The sequence below is a fragment of the Ammospiza caudacuta genome, chromosome 1 (genome assembly GCF_027887145.1).
Source record: "Ammospiza caudacuta isolate bAmmCau1 chromosome 1, bAmmCau1.pri, whole genome shotgun sequence".
Classification (NCBI taxonomy): Eukaryota; Metazoa; Chordata; class Aves; order Passeriformes; family Passerellidae; genus Ammospiza; species Ammospiza caudacuta.
In genome coordinates this window covers 105,550,465-105,569,029 of record NC_080593.1, presented here as the reverse complement: position 1 = coordinate 105,569,029, position 18,565 = coordinate 105,550,465, and the positions used below count along the sequence as shown (strand labels likewise).

Genomic DNA, 18,565 nt, shown 5'->3' with positions numbered 1-18,565 from the left:
GTTTGCTGAATTGGGTACACTACTCTTTTCCAATGGAAAAAAAAAAAAAAGTGCAAATGTCTGTGCTTGCATCAAAGGGGATAAAGCCAGTTCCTTACTGATTTCTAGTGTTCTCTGTATCCCATCTAAACCACAAAACAAACAAACACTTGGTGAAGGAGTTAAGAGAACAACCCCTCTTCTTTTCATAATATAACATAATAGAACATAATATACATGGTGAAGCTGCAGATGGCCTTTGGTCCTGCTCAGAAGATGAAAATACTTGGATATCTATGCTTTTGATTAAAACACCATTATAGAAAAAGCCCCCAACACAACAAAAAAAAAAAAAAAAAAAACAGCCTCCAAAAACTCCTCTAAAATTTTCTGGATAAATATCATCTGCTGACATTTAAAACTACAGGCAATTGATGGTTGTTCATGGGTTCAGATTTCAGTGTGGACTGAAATTTGCTGTGTGACCTGGAGGAGAAGTCATATAAACCCCTTAGTCTCAGAAAATATACTGCATGTGTTAGTACTTCCCTACAGCACCTCTGTGGCTGTAGGTGGCTTTGTGATGATGAACTAAAGTCAGCAAACATAACTGAGCTTCTTTGATGGAAATGAATTGCAGCACCAAATTTTTATTGTATTACTGGAAGCTAAGGTCACAGAACAACTGAAATAGCCCCAGAGACTGATATATTGAACAACTTCAGCGTCAGAGACTGATATTGTATATAAAGCAGAATACCTGGTTAATCAACACTGAAGAATGTTTGGAGTGATGGTCAAAAGATGCTTGAGAATTAGTTTATTTTCTTTTTTATTTTTATTTTAAACCATTATAGACTATGGATGGTGATTGATATGGATATGATATCATTTCAAGTCAATGGTTTTTCTGAGGTACGACACAACTGCTTGAAAAGCTCTCCAGCCTAATAAAGCTTCAGTAACCTATTCAGTAACCTAAAAGTTTAATACCTAAAATGTCAATTTAAAGTAAATTGTAATGAAACCTGTATTACTTCCTAAAGCCTCACAACTCTTATGAGGAGAGACAGAATTTTGCACTGAACTTACATAATTTAATTTTGTTACATGAGTAAGTACCCTCTCCCTCAGATGACCTATTCCTCAAATGGCTGTTGTATATCCAGCAGGTATTTTTACTGCTCTGTCACCTTGATTTGGAAAACAACAACATTATGATAACATGAATCCATTTCATATTGTCAGGATCACTAGGGCAGAGATCTGTGTGATGATGTTTGAACGTCATCAAAATATGATATTCAAAATCATACTTTTGATGCATGTCTTTGTGTGCAGGTGGGATGGGACCTTCGAAAGGCTGCTCAGTGTCCCGGGACTCTGGTTTCTCTTGTGATGTGTCAGGTAAGGGCCAATTTGTCAACACATTGAATTCTGTCCCTCCAACTAAACATATATCTGGGGCTTGAAGCTAAGCAAAATTAGGTTGAGCATTTCAACTCTGCAGCAGCTTTATATTTTGTGGAATTATCCAGGAAGAGATGGGTCGGTTGTTAATGACATGAGCACACCTGAGCTGCCTGCTGTTGTTCTGGGCATGCACTGACACATCCAAGGAGATGGAAGAAGTGCTGGTCTCCCGCTTACTGTCTAAACACAGTGTTGCATCAAGCTAAGCTGCTTCAAATTCATCACTTTTTCAATTTAGTATACATCAGAGATTGGCTGTGATAAATCATCGTGTTGGACCACAGAAATGCAACAGAACTGGGTCAACCTTTTTTACCTGACTGCTACTGGGAATAATATAATAAAATGTACAGAAGGGATTGGAAAAGCTTGAAAACACTGTAGAGGTGACCTTGAAAAACTGAAAGTCTGGTCAAATAACACAGTCATGGATGTGTACACAGAGGCACCATGGATTACCCAGCAGGAGGGGAGCTGGAGGATGCTAGCCTGAAAAAATAAGTTCACAGCAGCTAAACTAAGGGAATAATTCCCTGAGATGTTAATAGAGCTCCATTTACTGTCACTGGAGCCAGCCAGCCACTAGAGGGAGGAATGATCTAGAGCTGCCAATGACTGCTATTTATTATGCTTCTGCAATTCGTTATGTTTTTCTTAAAGCTCATCTCATGAGGCTTGCAAAACCTTTCCAGTTAAAGAAGAAAAATATCGAGCTTTCACAGTTGAAAAGAAAGCACAAAAACACACAGTTCAAGGGCTCAAGAAACAGAAAAAGAATCTGCATGTCTCCTTAGGAATATAGTCTGATTTTCATAGCTTGGATGAATTGTGGACCTGATTTTCAATTAATTAGGATTCATAGGGCAACTTAATTTCATAGCATTCAGCATATCATTGACAAAAATTGTAGGATTGAAAGATTTTTTATGTGCCTTTTGTGATTCAAAGTATTTTTCTTGGTGACTGGAAAGGGCAGGTCAGTACTGGGGTGAAAAAGGTATTTTCCTTCTGTACAGAAACCAGCAACTTGCTAAAAATGTAACTTCCATATTCTTTAGGAATAAAGCTATTTGAAAGTAGAAACCAAAGAAAAGCCCAACACAATAACGCACTCTCAGTGGCTGCATTGCTAATCTTGTGCCTTTCACTCCAGATTACTATGCTAAACATCCATTTATAGCAGGAAGGAAGCAATTTGGATGTGTGAAGCAGGGTTTTGTGTGTAGAGCTATTCACTATTCACTGATAAGAAGATATTCAGCAACAGGAAAATGCTAAGTAAAATTAAAAAGTTGCTTTTATCTGAAAAGAAAGTAGTTAATGAGATAGGCAATTGCTAGATGTTTAGCAGGTCAAATCTTAAGAGTTTTGCTAGAGGGCTGTCAATGGAAAAGTCTGAGTCACATTTTTTCCTCAATTTAGACAAATTCTGCTAAGTTAGCAGGCCCAGTTCTGTCTTTCCGAAGAGGAAAAAGCCAAACTTAAACTAAGCAGAAAAAGCTTTTTCATGAAAAGAGTGCGGAAAGCTAATGGACAATCTAGTTTTGAGTACACTAAGAGTTTGGGATGTAAGTAGAAAACCACTCCTACCCTAGCCCTTTGGGTTTTACTGTGCCTGCCTCTTGTTAGATAATTAGGCTGTCATCAGTGTAGAACCATTGCTGCTTCTGTCTACCCTCTTCAAAGAAGGGAAGTCAGGAGACAATATGTCAGAGACAAATCTTTCCCACAGCCTTCCAAATGGTTTTTCCTCAGAAAATTCACAGGTTTTCCAGGAATAGTCGTGCACAGAACATACAGTGGGAACCCTCTCCACTCAACCAGACTGTGATTTTCAGTGTGTGATGTGCTTGCTTTTCTTGCAGCACACACCATGGCAGCTCAGGCTCTGAAAAGTACTAAAATATCTTTTCCTAGCTTTAAAGGCCTTCCCTATGGAAAAAAAAAAGAAAAGAAAAAGAAAAAAGGCATTTTAAGATTGCCTTCTGCTATAGTGTGAAGTGTAACAAATACAAAGAAAATTTATAGAGAAGTGAGTGGGAAGCTGTGTGTTAGTGTGTGTGGGCAGGTCATGGAGGGAAAAGGAGATGTACAGGCAGCTGAAGGGCAGCATGCCCCCTGTGAGAGTACCCAAGCCACCTCTAGGACATGTCAGCAGTGGCTGTGGGCTGCATGGTGGTAAGAGATGGGAGGTCTGTCAAGTCAGGAAAAGATCAGACCTATGAAGTTCAACAGACACAGCAAAAAGCAACATTACTTATTGTCACTGCTGGGAGTAGCTTGCTCCCCTCTGGGCTTTCTCATGGCAAAGGGTGTGTACACAGAGGCACCATGGATTACCCAGCAGGCGGGGAGCTGGAGGATGCTAGCCTGAAAACATAAGTTCACAGCAGCTAAACTAAGGGAATAATTCCTCAAGATGTGCAGCAGGTGGAAGGAGAGAAGGGAAGCACAGCTGAGGAGGAACTACAAGAACTGACCCTTTTACTCCTTGGTGGGGTCTTGCCAGCAGTTTTCCCTCTGGCAGGGAAGCATGAGGATGATTTCAGTCCTTCTCCCCACGCTGTGCCTCAGGCCTCACACAGTATGGTGGGGCTCTTCCCAGACATCTCAGTGAGCCCTAGGAAATGCTGCCACAAGCCTCTCTACAGGAGCACAAAACAAACAGGAGCCAAGAGCAAGGGGACAATGACCAACATTGACTGCCTACCATCTCTCCAGCCTCATTAGCAGGTTCTGCAATTGTTGCACTCACTGTGCTGAATCAATCCTCGTGACAACCCCACATACAGGAGGGGAGTGCCATCACCCCCTTTTGCCCAGAGCTGGAGGCACACGGATGGCTGTGCCTGGAAAGGGGCCAGGCAGGGAACAGCAGCAGCAGTGGGATGTCCTTGGCCCTGCTCCCGAGGGCACAGCCTCCCGCCATGGAGGCACAGCATGCCGTGTGGGGACCACACGCTCCCACCTCTCTGCTCCCTCTGGCACAGAAAGGGGCACGACACCTGAGAGCCTTGCAATTTCTGTCCTTCATTTTAATTGCTCAGCTGATCCGCCCCTTCCCGAGGGGAACAATTCAAGCTCTCGTTCCAGGTGCACCCCTCCGGCTCCTTTTTGACCTGAGAAACACCACGCAGCAAAATCATACCTTAGAGTGCTCCTGAACTGTAATTAACCTTAGTGTATCATTTTTGTGGAAGAGAAAGCAGTTAAATTTGTCTGAATTCAAAAGGACTTGGAAGAAGAGTGGCAAGATAATGTTTTTTTAACAAGCAGCTTGATTAATTCATGGCAGAAGTTACCATCCCATTGTGTTGGGTAGGAGGGAGACATTTAAAGCCTCTTATCAACTTTGTCCAGGGGAGAAAAAATCCTCCATAGATCAGATTTTAAATGCTACACTTGAGACTTGTAAACAACCCACTGCAGAATCCAGCATTGAGGACCCAGATCCCAATTGCATAGAATTCCCATGGGCTGTCAGAGAGAGTCAACAAGCATTTTAATGTGACTTATTCCTATAAAGTCTCATGCCTTGGGGAGAAAAACTAGTGTTTATTTCATGAATGGTGCATAGCTCCCCATGGAGCACGAAGCCATCCCAATGGATATCTCAGGCCTTTACTGGGGGCAGTGGGTAGCCCCAGGAGAAGGGCAAGAGATTTACATTCATCTCAGATCTAACCTGGATCACATCTAACCTTCCCACACTGGCTGGCTGCAGTGCTGCCCATCATAGAAGCATCAAGGGAGTAACTATGATATATAGGACAGCACAATAGAAACTGTAGGATTCAAGCCAGAAGTAAACTTTTACCTCTGTCTGGCTACTAAACAAGATTAATTTTACTTTTCATGTCTGGAAATAGAAATATTATGACAAGGCTTTAGATTTTTAAAAAAATTGATGGTTGAAAATGTTGCAAAAGGGCTTGCAAATAAATCTCAAAAAATTTAATTCAGAGTTCTAAGTTTTACTTTACAAGTCAATTTTATTTCATCCTCTTCTTTAAACATACTCCTTAAAAGTAAAGAATCTTCCTCTATGTATTATTTACTATTCTCTATTTTGTACCTGGTTTACTTACATAAAATAAAATACATAATCTGGGAACATATTCAAAAGAAGAAGAATCTCTACAACATCAGCATCAAACTACAGCCCTGTTTTTAAAGAGACAGCTGTTCAGGTGATTCATTGTTTGCATGAACTTCAAATGGATTATTTTATTATTCTTTGGGCTGTTGCCCTTGGGGAAACTAGTTACATTAAATAACAAACTACCATTATATGGACATACTAATTCCGAGAATAGGGGAAGAAATATAGTCATAACAGGCAATTTCAGTAGCAAATGAGGGTTTGTCCATATTGTGCCAGAGGCAAAGCACTCAGACAGATACCACATCATCACAGAGATATAAGGAATCTGATTAGCTTCTCTGGAGAAGGAACAATTAGAGATGATAGGATAAAGGCTCCTCGGCGCTCACGTGTGTTTGCACAGGGATCAGTGTGCAAGCACCACCTGACTGCTGGCCAGCGACAAGGGCACCTCAGCTGCTGGGATCCTGAGCCACTGCAGCCACTTCCGGCTGGAGAAATGGAGCAGGGAGCAAACCCAGTTGCTGAGGAAATCACTCCAAAGACAGTGTTCTGGGCTGACTATATGATGCTTTTATCCCCAATCGTCTCATTCTGTTTATGTTGAATAATAAGTTTTGTACCTTTAAGAGTGTTCCAGAGAGTGAATGGGGGGAGAGAAGAAGCGTGCAGTTTGTTTTCAGACACTGCACTCCTCCTCCACATTCCTGCTCCTGGACTGTTGTTGTCTGCGGACAGACAGCGGGACAGAGCTCTTCTTTGCTTTTTAGTTAGTTTAGCTAGCTGAGGCAAAGAAGTTCCCTGGACTGTGTTTTTTCCTTTTTCTTTGGACCCCTTGAAACCTGCTCTGGACTGAACACCCAGGAGAGCACCGGCAGCTGCAGCTGTGGCCTACCGGGCCAGGCCTGGCCTGCGACAATTCCTGCACTGGGACTGATCAGAGACTGAGTGAGCTGAGCTGCAACCCAGGGTTTTCTCAGTTTGCCATCTCTTTTAGAGCGGCAAGGGGTCTCACTGTTTGATATTGTTTTGGTTTTATTGTTTAATAAACAGTTTTTTCCACCTTTCTCCAAGGAGGTATTTTTTCCTCCCGTACCAGTTGTGGGGAGGGGCCGATTGGATCTGCTTTTCCCACCGGAGATCCTTTGGGGGATTCTTCCCCAAATTTGCTCTAAACCTGGACAGACAGCTTGAAGCGTGACTGAGTGCAGCTGCCCATCATGTGTATGGTGGCAGCAATGGAGCACCAAAACTGAAGGAAGACAGAGCTGTTTTCAACCCAAGCTGCACACCTCCCCAGGGAGAAGGGATGCAAAGAGAGGGATCCAGGAGTGCTAACAACAGACTGGCTCTAGTCAAGACTAGAAAGGACTGGATAAGAACTGTGAAAGACTGATAAGAATTATGTTAATTGCACTAATGAAAAAAAAATAATGAAATGACCACTGATGAAATTCTAGCAGAAAGATGTGTAAGGATCAGGGTTATAATAAATGAAAGCAGAAGAAGCTGCTATGTACTGTTTATTTTCAAAGTGTGAAACTTATAATAAAAGGAAATAAAATAAGCAGTGGGGAGGTGGAAATATAGAAATAGTTGATAGTACATTAGTTCACTGAGTGAAGGGACAGTGACTGTTATTGTGCTATTCTTCATGCAAATGTTGTCTCTTTTAATGGAGAAAGGACACTTAGCTGAGTACTGAGGTTTATAAGAATATTAAGGAATCACTTACTAAAAAAAAAAAATAGAGAGAGAAAAGAAAAGGGACAATAGAAATAGTGACAGAGTGCTGACATTCATTCCAGCCAGTCTAACATCTTATTTATGAATAAAGCATCATCCACTCCCTCTCAATTAAAACTTGTTCATCACCAGTAAACAACAATTAATTTGTGCCCTAAGTCAAATGATCTTTTTGTAGGGGGCAGGGAAGTGGTGGAGAACAGGAAGCAATAGGCAGAGAGTTACCTCTGCCAGAAATGACATCCTACCCAACAGCAAGTGACTGAACAACTGCAGTGGAACAGCCTGACTCACCAGAATTTCAAACAAGTCTCAGCAACACATCTCTGCCAAAGCCCTGTTGTCTCACAGCTCCTGCAGCCACATGGCTGTCATGAGTCCAACAGATCCTGCACAAGGCTGGAATCCTTGGCTAGAGATTTAGATTGGACCTTATTGACAAGGCATTGCCAGCATTTCTCAGATTTCTAACATTTTTTGATTTCAACTTCATGAAGATGGTTTAATGACATGTTGGTTACACCCACTAGAATAGAGAAGAAAATACCTATTCAAAATAGAAACTGTCTTCCCTTAAAATCTTGTCTTTTATCAATATAAATTTATCACTTCTACAAACATAACTATTATGTGATGAAGCTACAACTCAGTTGATGACATAGACAGCATTTCACCCAGAGTGCTTCCAAGTCTTCTGCATTATGTACTTATACTTAGTTTTGAGATTTATGCAAAGTTCAAAACCAAGTTATTTCTTTTAAAGTAATAAATAACTGTGAGCATTTTTAGGGCTAACTGAAGGAGGACTACCTCCCAAAAGTAGCTTCTCAAGGTTTCCTTTCAAGCATGGAGTAATAAAGGCTTAGCACAGATTTGCTATTGCAATTGTCACATGTAACACAAGAAAAATTTACATACTAGTCCTGAAATTTCCTGAGATTGCCTTCAGCACGATACATCACTGTCACAGTGCAGAGCTGCACAGACACAGCTCAAATATGTCTGCCAGCCCAAAACCACTTGAAGAAAGAGGGGGATTTGGGTGCTGTGGATGTGGCTGCTGGCATTTGGGGATGACAAAACCAGTTAGTGCTTTCTGCAGGCTCTGGGCTTGCTGGAGGCGAAGCTGCTGGGCAGCTGGGGTGCAGGCTGCTTGGTATACAGCTCTTCTGGAGGGGAATGGGAAATTGCTGTGCAGCTCAGCTGCAGATGGAACCACAGAAATCTCTCACAAGGACTCAGCAGCTCCTTCAAAGGTGCTTTCAACAATTTTTTTTCCCACACCAGCAAATTAAACAGGGATTGTATGGTGGTTCTCTGCCCTTGTGGTGTACAATGAGTAAGAAAGCCAGCACAATGTAAAAAAGCCTTTAAGGATTTTCTCTCATTTCCACACTTCTAAAAAGATTTATACCTTCTTTAGGAGGAGAGGAGATTTTAAAAAGTCAGGTCTCTTCAGATGAACTTTCATTCACATATGTCACAGGGAGAAGAGTGGTATTTGATGCTGCACCTATTACAGGGGCCATACACTTTCTTTGCTGCCCCATGCTTCCACTCTTCCCTGCACCCAAGCCAGCAGAGAATGACTAAATTAAGCTAAAAGTTGCTCTATCTTAATAGCAATGCAAGCACAGGAAAATCAAAGAAACAAATTACTGGGTATCAACATGACTTAATTGGCAATAGTATCTTTTATCTGTAAGAGCAGAACAAGTTTTCATCTTAATCTCTCTTTCTCTCACCCTAATATGATGCAGATTAGCAGAAGGTCCCAAAGCATGTCAGCAAAAACACTGTCTTGTACTTTCACATTAAAACTAAAGCAACACTATTTTAACTTTTTCTATTTTTAATCTGAAAGAGCTCCACCATTTCACAGTGAAAAATGATTGCACTTCTGGCTGATCAGAATAGAAAATTATTATGAATAATTAACTTAATTATTGTTGCCTGTTTGCTTGTCTTGCTATGTAGAACATTAAGGACTCCAGACTGATTTTTTTGTTTGCAAAAGCACATCTCTTTTTATGCCTGTGCATTTTCTGCATGGCAGGTTCAATACATCAGCCGAGCTCCCCTCAGCAAACTAAAGCAGAGAGTACAAGATCACATACCAAGGGTCAAGCATGGTATGGCTGGCAGCGGTGGGAACATGATTTCAAAACGCTAGCAATGAAATAACATTTAAAGAACATGAAAGAATTGCACAGCCCTGCTGTGGGTGGGATAGCTATATTTGCTTTTCAGCAGCAGGCCTTCAGGAATAATTTGGTTCTGATGAGAGTTTTATTTTTACATTGAAAAAATAAGTTAAGGAAAAGAAGTAAGAACAGTGACAGCGGGTATATTCAACAGCCTGAGACATACAGACAGAGAATCAAAAAAGATAGGTCTGGAGGGGTCTTCAAGAGGTCATTTGGTCCCTCCTTCCACCCTAAAGCAGGATCAGCAATACCTAAATTTGTTCTGACAGACATTTTTTACCCTTTTCTTGAAAATGCCCAGTGAAGTGATTTCTTTTGGCAATCAACTCCCACGCTTAACTATCATTATTGCTAGGAAAATGTTCATAACATATAGGCTGTGTAAGCCTTGGCATACACAGTCTTTTTTTTTTCCCTGCCTCCACTGGACATTATTAACTCCCTTTCTGAGGTAGAATTTTAAGTATGTGGGAAGAAGTAGGGCTAAAAATAAAGAAGACCAAACACATTTGCAGACAAACATGCATGTTGGCTCTGTAAAGACTATACACCGAAAGAGATGGCTGAAAAACACATTTTGGTTCACTAATTATAATTGTTTTTCTTAACACAAGCCCTAGAAGTGCCCATTTGATATATAAAGTGCAATGATAGGCTTTGCTTCTTAAGAGACAACAGTGTTACTTTGCATTCATCAACACCATTTGCTGTAAAATGCATAAATGTTTCTAGGATTTAATTGTGAAGCTAGGATGTTGGAATTCCTAACTTTCATCTGTGGCTATGTTCCATATAAAGCTAAATCCTGTGTAAAACTGAAACAGATGACTACACACAGGACAAGGATTTTCATGTCTGCAAGACAATCATCTAAATGAGGTTGCTGCTTTTCTTTAACAGATTACTGACTTCCAAATTTTTTTCTATAATATTGCCAAAAAATCACATTTTGGCTAGAAAATTATAGGCTCTTCCTTTTTTTAGCGAATGTTTATGCCTGGAGAAGAGAGTGCTCTGGGGCGACCTTATTGCAGCCTTTCAGTACCTAAAGGGGCCTACAAGAGAGCTGGAGAGGGACTTTTTACCAGAGCATGTAGTGGTAGGACAAAGGGGAATGGCATCAAATTGAAAAAAGAAAAGCAAGTTTAGAGATGAGATTGGATATTAGGAAGAAATTCTTAACTGTGCCTGTGGTGAGACATGGGAAGAGGTTGTGGAAGCCACATTCCTGGAAGTGTTTAAGGCCTGGTTGAACAGGGCCTTGAGCAGCCTGGTCTAGTGAAAGGTGTCCCTGTACATGGTATGGGGGGGTTGGAAATAGATGATCTTTAAAGTCCCATCTAACCCAAACCATTCTATGATTCTATGGATACTCTTTTGCAAGTTTATTGTACCAGTATGATTGCCTCAAATTTCAGCAAGTAAAGATAAAAGTACAAGTGGGACAATAACAATAGAATACACCACAGATTACAACAAAATTTTCACTTCTCATCTCAGAGAAACAAGAAACATTATTTATGCAACTATGGTAATACTGACCTAACAGATTGTATGTAGCTAGGTGTGGACTAATAGAAAGTTAGGCTTTACGATGTGATAAGCAATGACTGCTCCCAGTGAGACTGTGATATCTAGGGAATCTGTTTCATTGCAAGATAAACTGGTGGGGATCACCACAGAAGTAGAGAAGGAAGAGTGTTCATCCTACGCATGTCCTGGGCAGTGAAATGTAGGCATGTAAAGGCATCCATACCTCTGTGTATAGGGGACACAAAATCCTGAAGGCAAGCTGCCATGGAGCACAAGATATCTCTCATGCCCATAACTGACTGAATGTGTTTTATAAATCCATCACTACCAACTGTTCATTAAAAGCTCCAAGCTCCAAGTTCCTCCAATAAATCAATATCCTCTCCTCCTTAAATATCCTATACACAAAACAGATGTCAGCTGCCATAAGAAAACCATTGGCTCCTGAAGTATGTCCACCTACTGCCTCAAAATAAATATATTTTTCATTGTCTTGCCTTTAAAATTTTTTTTCTGATTTATAAATTATTCACTGAACTTAATCATACTTGACACACAAGCTTGAAGTGAGCAATATGTCCAACAGCTTCTGCCTAGTTGGAGGGAGAAGGGATTGCAATAGTATGAATAAAAAGTTAATAACATCAGTAATCAATAATCATGCATCAGTGAATAATATTATCAAATTAATATAATCCACAATCACGCATCAGTGAATGTGTGCTGGGAAAGTTACTACCTAGGCCAGTAATACTTCCAGAATACTTATGTTCCTTAGGCTGCATGTCCAAAGCACATGGAGATGCTTCTGTCTCTTTAATGCAAAATTAAAAGAAAATCCCTATTCAAGAAAAAGAAACAAAACATGCCTCAAGGAACATGGAAACAATTCCTTTACTAGCTACAGGTTTGATAAAAATGAAAGAGACTGCAACATGAAACAATTACACCAACTGTACTGAAAACATACTGTAAAACACTAGTAAAAGATTAATCAGACTTATTCCTTTTGTACTAATTAGCAAAGTCATTGTTCCCTAATTGGAAGTCACTCAGCAAGAAAGAAAATTAACAAGCTTCCCTGCATGTGTCTAAAAATATTCACCATAATGAAAATGTGGTATTGCACCACCTCTCCCTTCCCCCTGCCTGAGATCTGGATCAGATCACTTTAGCAGAATGAGGACATCACCTTATGTTAAAAAAAAAGGAAAAGAAAAAAAAAAAGAAAAAGAAAAACAAAAGAAGAAAAAGAAAAAGAAAAAGAGAAAAAGAAAAAGAAAAAGAAAAAGAAAAAGAAAAAGAAAAAGAAAAAGAAAAAGAAAAAGAAAAAGAAAAAGAAAAAGAAAAAGAAAAAAAAAGAAAAAGAAAAAGTAAGTGTGCTTTTGATTTTATGACACTTTCTCCCCCCCTGGATATTCTGGAGTATATTATAGTATTATACAAACACCTCAAAGTAAATAGGCACTCCTTCCCAGGGCTGGGACGGTTTTCATACCAAGGGATTTATGATGTGCCGTATGGTGAAGTGTAGTGTAAGGACATCAGCTCAAATGACAGAACAGCCTGGGCACTGTTTCAGGCTAAAATTATCCATGCATCCCTTGTAATTTCCCTCAGTGCAGACACTTCCCAATGATCACTTTTAGGAGGACCAGGGGATTTCCTGTCTTGAAGTATGCCTTATACTAAGTAACAATGGAGTTGTTTGATTTTCCTTCTAAGTCATCCTAGCAGAGCTGGTGCTGCAACTCTGTCAAGATTTGGTTAGTAATGCAGGTGGATTCCAGCTTGGTGGTTTGTCCTGCAGGAACTCACTTGATCAATTCTCAAGGAGGTGATGTGAAAGTTTGAGTTCAGGATGTATAAATCAGATCTCTCTCCTTGCTCTTGTCACTGCTACTAAGCTTGCTAACAGATTATACCACTTAATTGAGTTTGATAATTCATTGTGATTTGGTTTTCAAAACAATTTTGTCTCCAGATTCCCACCCATAAACATACAAGTAGAAAGTACTTACACTATCTGTATTAACACATAAAAATAAAAATGTAGGTGTAAACAAATAACATGCCCCTATTTTGAGATTTTTTTGGAATGTCTCTGATAAACTTTAAAGGTAAGAATTGTATTTTAAGTAATCTGTGAAGTAAATTCTAGGAACAGATGCAGCTATGATGGATTTTATATAGAAAAATTCTTTACCATGGGATAAAAAGGAGAAGAGTCTGATGATTGTATGCTCACATACTCTGTTCATCATCAGTAGTGAAACTTAGTGTGCATTAAAAAGGGGTTTTGGTGTTCATAAGTTTCTCTTAATCACAGCTGACTTGAAAAACATCACATGCCTAGTAAAATGCCTTGAAAATATAGATTTGCTAAGAAAAAAAACCTCATTTCTGTTCTTCCTTCTATCCTTTTTACATAAGTTCTACAAATGCATCTACAAAATATCAAGATCATTAAAATTTTCAATTCACTAGTGATCACAGAGTACAACTTGTCTCAGAAAAAAATTTATGTGATCAAATATGAGTTCAAAAGAAAAATTCTGCAACGGTATTTAACCCAAAATCCATGTCTACAAATAAATTACTGTTAAGTTTGGTAAATATGTTACAAAACCCCCCTCCAAACAAACAAACAAACAAAACCCTCAAATAAAAGATTCAAATGGATGGAGTCCCCACAATAGCAGCAATAATGAGTTAAGAAGCATAATTTGAATCTGTGTTCTAAGCAGTGAGTATGCCTGCAGTGGAGAAGAGGAAGGGGGGAAAATGAAGTAGAAAATCTGTGGTGACAGGATCCATCTCTCAGCTCTCTTGTCCTCAACAGAGTTTTGCAGTCCCTTTCACATTCCTAATTTTTTTAGGCTGGGAAAATGCTGCCATATTATTCCTTGGGCTGATCCACCAGCTACCTTGCCCATAGCCCTTCAAAAGAACACAAGTGATGGCTGCAGGTCCTTCTTTGCCTTATCCAGCTACAGATCTTGATAAAGCTTTCTGGAACTTCATATCTTTCGGATTTCAGTCTCTCTAGCAAACTTGGTTACAGTTGCCCAATGGATTTAAGAGTTACTGGAAGCTGGAGGTGACAGGTTGGCATAAAGACAGCAATGTAATTGTGTACTTTTTATCCCAACAAAAAAACATGCTAAACATAAGCAAGGTACATATAAGTAGTGAGGGATTATGTCCTGAATCAAGCTCAGCTGTAAGAGAATTGTCAGTTATCTGCCACCTGCACCTTCTTTGGAAGTTTGCTAACCAGTCCATTTTCAATCTGCCTACAAGTGAAAGATAAACTTTTGCCACTTGTTAGGAATGGCAAGAAAATACCACCTTTTCTTCCAGCTGAATCAGTTTATCTAGACTGTGAAATCTTAAAACACCAAGAGCATACTGTCAGCAAAGACAGAGAAAAAAAAATCAGCTTTCTTCCTGATAGGATAATGAGAATGCAGCAGCGGAGGTGTGTATTTCAAAATCACAGCAAGCTGTGCTTTATCCAGAATGGTACCACAGCATTTGACACATGTGCTGTAACCACACGGAAACCATGGCAATGGAGGAAAATGGTAGGAGGGAGATTGTACAGTATGGCAGGGAAAAATCCTCAGCAAAACCAGGAAAATAAATTTGTATTATGTAAAGGAGATATGACACAGTTGTGCTGTTCAAAGGTTATTCCTTATATAAAAAGCAACACTGGTAATAATGAAAATGCTTTCTTAGAAGAGTAGGCGCATGAGCAATGGTAGGTAGGTAGGTGGGAGGAACAGCGTGGGTTGTGAGACCAATATTAGACTTAAAGGAGTCAGAGAGGAAAAGTCCCAAAAGATGAAAAAATCACTTCAGAAAGAACAGGGAAAGCAAAAGGGAACATGTTTTTAAGTTGTTTGCTCTGCCAGAGATGAAAGTGCAGCCAACTAGAGACTGAATACAGCAAACTGAGAAAGGGAGTAGCAGAAAGAAATGCATCAGGGAGATCCCTGACAATTACTGCTGTAGGGACACTGATTTCACAGTGTGCTTTGTTCTTCATGGACAGAAAAAACCCATAATTAAAGGAGTGAAATACCACTCAGCTTTAGGGTGTTAATAATACCCTTTGAGGTCAACTAGAAGGTCCACTAGTGACAGTAAAAGGCTGCCTGCTGCCTAGAGCAGGCTTTGGCTCATTTCCACAAAGCTCTTATTCAGGTGCAAATTGAACTCAAGTCAACAGCAAGCCAAGGAAATAACTTGTTATCACACATCACACAATTGCTTGATGACCTATATTCAGTGAGTTAGGGGCCCTAGTTTAGTCTCTGTCTAACACACCTGCAAATTCTGACACAACTCTCGGGGTAATCAGGGTAGCCATGGGATGAAAAACTAATGTCATTGTGAAGGTCAAGTCACACTATTAAGAAAGTATGAAGACGTCTGCAAACAAAGACCTAGCTTAACAGAAGACTTCAATTCCCAGAGCAAGCACTCAGCTGTTTCTCATAAAACCCCCAGAAATTATCATGTTCAGCAGAAAGCAATGAAAGCTCTGCATAATTATGTATTATACAAATTGTCTCTGAAAGTGAAAGGTTTCTCAGGAAGATATATTTCTTTAAAATATCAGCATAGATTAAAAGAAAGAATTCTATTTCAGCCCAATTTATGCTGAAAAGCCATTGAAAAAGAAAAGTTATTTCATACTTTCTCCTCCTTTTTGTTTTACTGCCATTTACCATTTTCCCTTCCTTCCTCTACTCCATGATTTACGTCATATTCCTGCACAGCTCCTAAACTTATGTGAATTTTACAGAGAGCAGCTTAAAATTTGGCACATTCCTAAAAGCTTTCCCAAATAGGAAGCAATTAAAAAACATGGGAAATTAAGTATTTATACAACGATTTTGCTGAATTACAATGACTTGAAAGCTAAAAGCTTCTGCTGCCTGGCGCCTCTGGTCTGACATCTCCCATGGGTGAACAGTGACATGCAGGACTTCCGATTTTTCCTAAATCTATCTTTTTTTTTGCAAATCTTGTATCTACAGAGAACAGAAATGACCAAGAGCAAATATACTTAATGTGATGCATTGAGCTTCACATATACTATGGAACTCTGGAAAGCATGCTTCTAAAAACTCAAAAAGAATAAGCTCTGTGCCTGAAAGTGTGTCCATGCATGAACATGGCTGGCTGGAGTTTGTGGTGGTAAATAACATTCATGTTCACCTTGCAGAGGTTGCAGGAACTGATTTCACAGGAGGAGTTTTGGCTCAGGAAGGGATGCGGTAAAGTCCTCTGGATGATGAAAGGAATCACTGGATCCCTTGAGCAAAACCAGCTAGATTATGAAAATCCCTGCAGAAAATGAGATTGCTTTCTCCTTTGGTCACTAATAGAAAGACAGAGAAGAAGCAATCCCAGGCTTCCCTTGAGACAAATTCAGGCAGGCTGCTATGGGGAGCTGCAGTAAGCTTGCTTTTTTCTGCTGGCCTATTCATCACTGATGTCAAAGCATGACATTCTTAACAAGGATCAAACAGTTTTCTCTAAAATCTGCTTCTCAGATAAGGTCTCTGGAAAAAAATGGGGTAAAGGAGGACAAGGAAGGAGAAGAAATTAATCAGGGAAATGCAGAAGGAGTCTTTTGTCACTGATCATGGATACTAGAAGAGATAGAGATCCTTTTATTTTTCCCCCCCATTTTAAACCCACAGCCTTAGGCAAGTTATACTAAGATTGGGTTATTTTTGGTCCAGTGAACTATGATTCACTATTATAGCTAAGAATTTTAAAAAAGACAGAAACAATTGTTGATTTTAAATTCACACTGTTTTCTTTTATGGATATAATTAATTTTCTTGCTTTAAGGGACCTTTCTATTTTAGAATCAATTAAAATAAAATGGTAATACAAAATTGTCCTTTTGTGCAATTTTCCTGACAATTTGGGTGACTTTTTTAAAAGGCCCAAATAAAGGAAAAATAAATAGTGACATTTAAAAATCTCCAAAAACTCATTATTCCTTTTGGCTAAAGTTTTCACAAACAATTTTAAAAATCCGATTTTGGTTCTCTACAAAATACAGTGCAATTCTGAGTGGAAAACATGGGTTTGTCTACTTTCAGATAGTCCTTGCTCTTTTTAATTAAATGTCAGGTTCTCTTTGGAGTTGCAAAGACTATCTAAGGTCTAATTTCAAATGTTGAGTATATATAAATACACAGTTACACAAAGCTTTTGCAGACCCAAGCTGTACTTTAACAAAGCATTCAAAGAATGCACCTACTGTACATACTTGGATGCTCACTTAACACTAACAGCTTAAAATACTTTGCAAATTCATAGCGCTGGTTCCTTTTCAGAATAACATTGAAATACACTCTCAGATTTACTCTTGTTAAGGAAAAAAAACATGCAAAAATAAGCATGATGGAACGCACTGGTTCAAATACGTTCCTGAACTGGTAGTTAGAAATAAGAGAAGAAACAAACAGGAAACACAGAAAATGTAAAGAGAAGAAGCAAACATAGAAAATGTATGTCTTAATGGAGAGCTGTAGGTGATAGAGCAGAACCTGGACTTACTTGAGGGTGGTGAGCTCGGTAAGGGATGGCTGGGTGGCCTTGAGATAACTCTCTCTCCGTGCAGCAATCTTTGGAGATGGCTTGGGGCTTGTGTCCGAGTCTCCGCTGTCATCGTCGCCCATGGCTTTGATGTAACTGCCGCTGCGCATCCGGCGGCAGGGAATCTCGTCATCTTTTCCTCGTGGAGTGTAGCCACTCCATTCATCTTGAGGAACCTGAAATGAGGAACACAATTCTCTTGTTAGCACACTCCTCCCTGATGTCATTGGTAAGCCACAACAGAGCCATAACAAAAACTCTGATGGCCAAAGGCCTTTTCTTATCTCATTTGACCATGAGTTGCTGTTGCAATGGAGGCCCACTTCTCACCCTGCAGAGGCACAAGAACCTCCAGAGTTCTCTGCTATTTTCCATTCCTTATCTGGGAAGCTTCAAGCAAACATGCTGACATAGAAGGCTTGGTTAGGTTTAATACTGGACTGGTAAAATCTTGAGTGTTTTCAGCTATTTTCATTCAAAGTCTTTATAACCCAGATTAAAGTATTTTTAGTTCAGCTCAACATATTGAATGTCTTTGGGGAGGCACAAAAGCTGAAATACAAATCCATACATGACAATCTTTTCTGACAGAATGTACACAGGAACACTCATCAGGATGATTTTGGCTCAAGATATATTTCAAATTAGTGGAGCTATGCACTAATTACCACAAAAGTAGGTTTGCAAGTGTGAAATTTTACTAGTATTGCTTTTATAGCTTAATTAGGGCAACCACACACCCGCAGCTTGCAGTGAGTCTCCTTTTGAATTCTGTCTGAGTCCTACAACCCTTTATTCCTTTCTTTTTCTTTTTCTTAATGATGTGCATTATTTCTCTTGATCTGAAGTCAGTGCTTTCCCTTCTTTGTATTGGAAATCTGGAGCAGTGGGA

The 18,565-nt window shown here is 39.6% G+C and overlaps 1 protein-coding gene across 1 annotated transcript in view; it reads right to left on the bottom strand.

Annotated features, from left to right (window-relative positions):
- The window catches only part of DLGAP1 (DLG associated protein 1), a 136,473-nt gene that overhangs the window by 103,957 nt on the left and 13,951 nt on the right, over window positions 1–18,565 (bottom strand). Inside the window, exon 2 of the mRNA XM_058803335.1 lies at window positions 17,635–17,849. Within this exon, the coding sequence (XP_058659318.1) occupies window positions 17,635–17,849 (215 nt within the window). The remainder of the gene's footprint in view (window positions 1–17,634; window positions 17,850–18,565) is intronic.